The sequence below is a fragment of the Bombyx mandarina genome, chromosome 03 (assembly GCF_030267445.1).
Source record: "Bombyx mandarina strain Sakado chromosome 03, ASM3026744v2".
NCBI lineage: Eukaryota > Metazoa > Arthropoda > Insecta > Lepidoptera > Bombycidae > Bombyx > Bombyx mandarina.
This window is the reverse complement of record NC_143210.1, coordinates 7,164,361-7,172,239: the sequence shown is the minus strand read 5'-3', so window position 1 is coordinate 7,172,239 and position 7,879 is coordinate 7,164,361. Positions and strand designations below refer to the sequence as shown.

The 7,879-nt window shown below is 35.7% G+C and overlaps 1 protein-coding gene across 1 annotated transcript; it reads right to left on the bottom strand.

Annotated features, from left to right (window-relative positions):
* Window positions 1-340: 340 nt before the first annotated feature.
* Window positions 341-2,452, bottom strand: LOC114239555 (uncharacterized). Its single transcript, XM_028169797.2, has 2 exons — window positions 2,415-2,452; window positions 341-1,076 (listed from the first exon to the last, which is right to left on the bottom strand). Exons 1-2 carry the CDS (start codon window positions 2,448-2,450, stop codon window positions 789-791), a joined length of 324 nt encoding a protein of 107 aa, XP_028025598.2. The 5' UTR covers window positions 2,451-2,452; the 3' UTR covers window positions 341-788.
* Between the last annotated feature and the right edge of the window lie 5,427 nt (window positions 2,453-7,879).

The following is a 7,879-nucleotide window of genomic DNA, read 5'->3' as shown; positions in this document are numbered from 1 at the left end:
TCGAATCAAGTATTTCTTGTCAAAACGTTAAATGCTTATTACTTTAGATGACAGACGAGTACATGTTCTACTTTGGATTGAGTGGTTACAATCAATAGACATTGGCGGCGTATGAAAGCCGCTATTCGCCTTGAAACATGGATCCGTAGTATCCATAGTTTTAAAAAAATAACTGTAAATTAAATCTATTAAATTTTATTACAGTAATTTCGTTGAGGTAATTACAACAAAGTAACAAGTCCTTGTTAATAGGACCTTAAATTGAATGAATGAATGCATTATTTGAATGAATGATTTATTTTATTTCAGACAACAACAAGTCCATATGTGTACATAGTATCATTGAAACATACTTAAACTTAACAAAACCAATCAAATAAAAAAGATACATTTATTAATAATAATTATCAGTTGAATACATTTCAAATATTCCATTCAACTGATACTTACTTTATTAAGATATAGCACCGTCCAGTTAACTTATTCCTCTCCCTGCAAGGTTGCCTGGAAGAGATCGCTTTCAGCGATAAGGCCGCCGATTTATATACCGACTTTTGTTTTATTACTTTACTGTGTACATATTAAGGTGTTATATAAATAAAGAGTTATTATTATTATTATTACTTCGAACCAACCATTATTATTCTTATTATTTAGTCCGCAAGTAAACCACGGTACAATGGTTCAAGTACAGACAAGTAACGGTCTGTTAATGATAGATATATTAAAAAATGCTGATAAAGCCATTTTAAAATAGACGCCCTGTGCCCTTGCTTCAATTTTTGCATTTATTGAGCGCATTCATCACTGGGTGTGGATTTGCATAGACCGCGGTTGCAGTGAGGACGACGATTATCTCTGCAGGATATAAGAAGTCCGCCGATCGGATTGCAGAACATTCGGGTGTTGCAGTCGTGGCATGAAAAAATCGGCGTTTCGGTTAGATTACAAGACGTCCAGCTGACGACATTATACGTATCGTCTTCATCATTTACATATTCGATTGGTTTAGGGACTATTTTATTGTTTGTTTCCGGATATTCTTCCGTTAAAGACAAGGCGCCCACAGCAACACACTGAAATATTAAAGCGTTTTTATTAGAACTAGAGGTCCCGCAGTAGTCGAAATTCGACTATAATTAATTGGAATTGTAAGTTTGTACACTATTATGATTGTATTTTATACTTCTACAATCACAAATTTCGCCAAGGCTATTCTATAAAAAATATTAACAAAGACAAACAATATTTAATCTATTCTCAATTTGACCACAGACGTCAAGAACAAAAGTTTGACAATAAATAGTTTGCATGCGTGTGTGCGTCAAATACATGGTATGTAGTGTGTATAACGTTTTCTTTATTGATTTAATGTATCTTTTATGCATTATTTTAAAAAAATATTAGCATTGTGCACTTCTTCTCTATATTCTCTATAAGTATGGAAAATATCATACCTACTCCTCCGTCCGTGCAATTTTCGTAAAAAGGGATACAAAGTTTTTGCTTCACGTATTAATATATAGATTTATTTAAGAAACTATCCCGGATCGTACTGTAGATACTAACTTACTAAATATTTGTTACTGTTTTGCTCATCCACAGTCGAAACTCACAGTCATCATGGTGATATTTATTAATAATACAAACTGAATGCCAGTAACGATTTTGGTATTTGAGGTCAATGCCCTTAATTGTATTGTAAGATCGACTGTCTTGCTCTTCAAACCGGAATACATTTCCGTTTCGTTACAGAAATAAAATATTAATATTAATTCGCATACATATAATACGTATGTATCCAGCCTAATTATTTTAGCTAGTGCACTTCAAAATTCGTAAGTAATAATTCGTCGTGACCTAAAGGATAAGACGTCCGGTGCATTATTCGTGTTGACCTATGCACCGGTGTTCGAATCTCAAGAGGGTACCAATTTTTCTAATGAAATACGTACTCAACAAATGTTCACGATTGACTTCCACGGTGAAGGAATAACATCGTGTAACAAAAACAAAAAACCCGCAAAATTACTGGTGCGTAATTACTGGTAGTAGGACCTCTTGTGAGTCCGCGCGGGTAGGTACCACCACCCTGCCTGCCTATTTCTAACGTGAAGCAATAATGCGTTTCGGTTTGAAGGGTGGGGCAGCCGTTGTAACTATACTGAGATCTTAGAGCTTATATCTCAAGGTGGGTGGCGCATTTACGTTGTAGATGTCCAACGGCTCCAGTAACCACTTAACACCAGGTGGGCTGTGAGCTCGTCCATCCATCTAAGCAATAAATAAAAAATAGTAATAAAAAATCATAAGCAAAACTGAAACTGAATAGTATGGAGTAATACTATCGATTATCGTAAATAAAATGCACAAATAATAATTAAACTATCGGAAAATTACTGTTTAAAACTTACAAATGCCAGAACTGCAATAAAAGTCTTCGTAATCATGTTTAATGATACTTATTGATGTTATTGGAACTGAATTATTCCCTTTATATACAAACTTTAAGTAGTTTAATGATCTTATCATTGCAAAAGCACTCAGCCGGGCTTGTGGTATTATCTAACTAAACAATAATTTAATGATCACATCAATTCTAAAAATTTTAAATCTAATGTGAGTCTGTGTGTTGTTTTCTACAAAATAGGATATTGATATGTCTAAAGCGCTGTTACCGTTACAGTCTGTTGATCTAAGCCGACAGAATTTTCACTTTGATGAAACTATTCGAGAGATTTTCAATTTGTAGCATAAAAGCTAAATACTTTAGCAAAGAAGCTAAATCATTTTATACTAACATTATATGGGTAATAGTTTGGGATGTTAAGCGAGAAGGCCATAGTCTTGATAGAGTTGCCTAATAGTAATCATATCATAAAAATCTGATAAATCCAATAGGATAACCACAAGCAAAGATATAATAAATAATAACGATTCAAAAATAACTAGTCAGGTCATAAGTACTGTCACACAGTAAAAACTTTTCTTTTAGAATGCTGGCCACAAAAAAGTTTATTGAATTCGAATTTCGAATTGTTCATGAAAATAAAAATGTATACTTTTAGAATTTTAACTCATTTTTAAATATGGAGTGGACGCTTAAAGAAGACCGTGTTGCAGTTATTGCGTTGCATCGTTGCGGTTACGCGCCAATTCAAATTTTTAACATACTGAAAAATTTGAATATAATCAATAGATTCGTTTATTGCACCATCAAACGTTACAATGAAGACTCTAGTGTAGTGACAGGTCAAGAAGTGGTCGCCCTCGGTCTGTTAGAACTCCAGCAGTGATAAAAGCTGTGAAGGCGCGAATTCAAAGAAATCCCAAACGTAAGCAGAAACTGTTGGCCCTTCAGATGGGGTTAAGCAGAACCACGGTGAAAAGGGTGTTAAATGAAGACTTAGAGCTTCGGGCATATCGAAGAAAAACAGGACATCGTTTGAATGCTCGTCTAATGGACCTGAGACTGAAGAGATGCCGCGCTTTGTTGAAGCGGTACGCGGGAAAAAAAAATCGGGAAATTCTTTTTTCGGATGAAAAAAATTTTACCGTAGAAGAGAGCTACAACAAACAAAATGATAAGGTGAACGCACACAGTAGTGAAGAAGCGAGCAACCGTATTCCGCGTGTCCAACGAGGTCACTTTCCATCCTCGCTCATGGTATGGTTGGGAGTTTCTTATTGGGGCTTAACAGAGGTACATTTTTGTGAGAAAGGTGTAAAAACGAATGCAGTTGTGTAGCAAAATACAGTCCTGACGAACCTTGTGGAACCTGTTTCTCATACCATGTTCAATAACAGGCACTGGGTATTCCAACAAGATTCGGCGCCAGCTCATAGAGCGAAGAGCACACAAGACTGGCTGGCGGCGTGTGAAATCGACTTCATCCGGCACGAAGACTGGCCCTCCTCCAGTCCAGATTTGAATCCGTTAGATTACAAGATATGGCAACACTTGGAGGAAAAGGCGTGCTCAAAGCCTCATCCCAATTTGGAGTCACTCAAGACATCCTTGATTAAGGCAGCCGCCGATATTGACATGGACCTCGTTCGTGCTGCGATAGACGACTGGTCGCGCAGATTGAAGGCCTGTATTCAAAATCACGGAGGTCATTTTGAATAAACTTTAGTGTCATAAGAATCTATGTTTTGTTAAGTTCATTTTGGTATATGAATGGTTACATAATGAATAAACCTGTTTCAATTATTTTACATTAAACATGTGACAGAATTTATGACCTGACTAGGTAGATTCGTATACTTTAAACCAGCCTTTCCCAAAGTGGGCGATAATGCCACTTTGTGGGCTCTGCAGGCCTAAAGAGGGGCAGTAAGAGACCCAGAAAACAAAAAAGGGGGCGTTGTGTAGAAGCTTGGGAGGCGATTTGTAATTTCATCTCACTGAAGTAGGAAACCTATGGAAATGAAACGTCAACAAAAAATTCGTGCCACTGTGACGTCATCTGGCCACAAAACATGGCGGTTTTAGTGCTGCCCAGAAGATTTTAATGTTAGTAGGTTTTATCGATAAACGTTCTTGGCTCATTTTATTTTAAATATTGTTGAGTATGAATGTATTTGTAGAATTTATACTTTAATAGGAAGTAAGTATATTGTTATGTGCAAAGATGATGTGATTTAGATATTATGTGAAATTTAAGACGAGTTCGTGCTTCAAATTTGCCAAGTAAACGATATGACGATTTTTAAAATTTGCTACACTGATTTTATAAAGTTGTCGTTTGCCGTAAAACATAAAGATATTGCGTAGTACAGTACCATCTGCCCATTTCTAGCATGCTGAATGTTATCGTATTTTGAGTACGTGTTTTTCTTAGACTATTACAATCTATTTTAATTGTTTTGCTGACTCTAAAGTCCGTAACACACTACCACAGCGCACCTCAAGGAAGGTGCGCCGCACCATTTGAATAACTCTCACTTGAGAATGATTCAAATTTTAAACTTATCAAGGGACCGCCTGATAAAAAAAACACCTACAGAACATTTATTCGTTAATAAAATTACAAACGTCATTCCTTGTGACTTCCTCTCTAAAATCACTTAATTATTAAATATTTAACGAATTTACAATAGTGTTTTACTCACTGCGGAATAAAACTATTTTATTTAAATAGTTCCGAAGAGATTTTGTCGGTAGCCTTTTTCCCGAAATATCTAAACAGAATGTCTAAATATGTTTTGATGACATATTTTAAAGAGGAATTTATGATTAGTGTCATGATGAATAGATTCCGACCAAAAAATGGTGTCCGATTTTTCGGATGAGGGCTCCATAATGAATTTAAATATATATAGATAATAGTTTTGGGGCATCGACTTTCTTGAGATCCAATAAAATATATTTTAATTATTATTTTTGTATGTTTTAAGCATGATAAAATATATATAAGCTATCATATTAAATCGATATCAAAGTCAATAAATAATGTACAACCCAAAAAAGGGGGCTGAACTGACGTGACAATGACATTTGGTGCGCTAAACATGGCGGATTTTCGGCCTCATTAGACGGAGACGGAGACATTTACGTATATTCATGTTTCATTTTATGTACGCACTGAAATACTGTTATATTTTTTTCCTGCGAGTTAAAGTGCTGAGTAAGAACGAGACAGATATATGTTTATGTGTGTGCCTTCAAAATGGGTGCTATTTATATAAGCAATTGTACGTATAGAACAATATGTCGTGTCCCTACTATATAGGTCTATGTTTCATCTATGAGGACTCTTAGACACCGACTGAGCTCTCGCTATAGTGGTTTTTAAGTAGGTGAAAAAATGGGGGTACTAAAAAATAATTTATTCTCAAAGTGGGCAGTAGACAAAATAAGTTTGGGAATCCCTGCTTTAAACTGTACAATTCTTAATAAAACGGATTAAGTTTCCTTCAATCAGATAAAGTGCGATATGATAAATCCTCTTATCGTGGCCGTCGGTAACTACATACCCGAATCTGCTGACCAAACCGTAAAAAGTCGCCGTCGCACAAAACGCATGTCACTTCGGATCCTAACCATCCACTATCGGTGCTTTCAGGCATTCCAAGGAACGGTCACCGTTCTCGTCGAACCCATTGAATGTGACGAAGAGTTCGCTGTGAAAATGAACCCACGGTCACAGCTCACAGTTTCTCACTGGATCTTATCAGTGGGTTGCGATTCCGATCCGGAGGTAGATTCAGTGCAGTCCTTGCTAAAGCTAGCGCTAGGTCGACAGGCTGAGCCTTATGAGCTCGCCTATATGTCTGGTGAAGCTAGGATAGCCCCTCAAGGCTATAGGTAGGCAAATAACAACAAGGAAAAAAGTTTGATGAGCCGTTGTGGGTCACGAGGTGGCGAAATACCTTAAAGTGCAGTATAAAAATCATAAGCCGCAAAAAAAAAAAAACTTATTCTTTTTGAATTTTCACGACAAGAATCACATCATATCTTTTCCGTTTTTATTTTTGCGAGCGATTCCATACAGAAAAGTTATTGAAGTTTAGTTTGAAATCTTACACAAGGAAAGCAATGCGCAATTTCTAGTGGAAAATAAAGTTACTCGAAGAGCATTTTCCTGTATAGGATAGTCGATAACGTGTGTTTCATTGTTTGTATACGAGAATTTTTCTATTCGTGCCCGTGTTGAGAGAGACAATAGCATGGCTTTATCGGTTTCCCGAGGGATTTCATTGTACTTTCGAGTGAATAAATTCATTTTTGTAGCGTCATCCGTGTTTCGTAATTCTAAATGATCCTCTGGAGTAAATCTAAGTGATCCAACCTGAAAATATTCTTGTAGTAGTGTAGAATGTCTTTTAAGAGCTATGTTTCGTTGCTTTACTGACATATAAAAATAATATATCATACTATAACCCTATGGTAAGAATGGTCAGGCAGTATAATGATTTGGCTAAATGTCACGGTGATCTTGATATCTTTGAACCTAGACTCAGGGGATTTGTCAGATGTGTGAAGGATATCCTATTTAACAATGATTAGTTATCAATATTTGTAATTTCAATTGTTTTCAATAGCCAAAGCTATGTACATTCAAATGGATTTGCTGAGTGCCCATGCTATTTAGATTGCAATCCAGATTAGATCTAGGTACTACTTGTACGATTTAGCTAATATGTACTGTAATGATTGTAATTTGTTTTGTGCACTAATAAAAAATAAATAAAAAAGAAACGTTGGAGTTCTGGAACAAACTTCCCTTTTCAATAGTTCGTGAGTTCTGGAACATATATTCTAAAATCGAGTATGTATTCTACAACAGGTAATGTTTTTGCCCCTGATATCATTTTTGCCCATGGGCTGTGGTAACCAGTTTTCAAGGGTTTAGGCTCGTCAGGATTTTGGGCAAAATGCTCGTAGCGTCTTATAAATCAGTTGATGATGACGTGTAGGAAAATAACTAGAATACAGGGGTATTATTTAACTCAGAAACATTAGGCCAGAGTATTATTATTGTTATTTATTTACTAGAAAATGAAATTCAATATCAGAGACATTGATTGGTTCTTATCACTGAAATTACAAAGGTGGAAGTAAATTTGTTTCGCCTTATTTTTGACTAATAGCTTTGCATTTGCTTTGAAAATTAGCAAATGTAGAAGCTATCACATAGTAAAGAAGTTTTTCGACAATTAATGGTATTTAATTTATTTGTGTTTCTTGTGTTCTACTATTCGTCTCTATTCTTGTCTCCATTTTTCTCTATTCTTGTATTCTAGCAGTTAATAGGCAAGACTGTGACAGGTTCTGCATTTTTAATTTAGTTTAAAAGATTAATTCGCAATTATTAGGGCGATGAAGTGATTCACTCCAAGCGTGTGTATATTGACGTTCACATTGAAATGCATG

Excerpts from the sequence above, each read along its gene's own strand:
- LOC114239555 (XM_028169797.2), bottom strand. The coding sequence starts at position 2,450 with ATGATTACGAAGACTTTTATTGCAGTTCTGGCATTT. Across the intron at positions 1,077-2,414 it reads TTATTGCAGTTCTGGCATTT|TGTGTTGCTGTGGGCGCCTT; the intron begins GTAAGTTTTAAA and ends TTAATATTTCAG.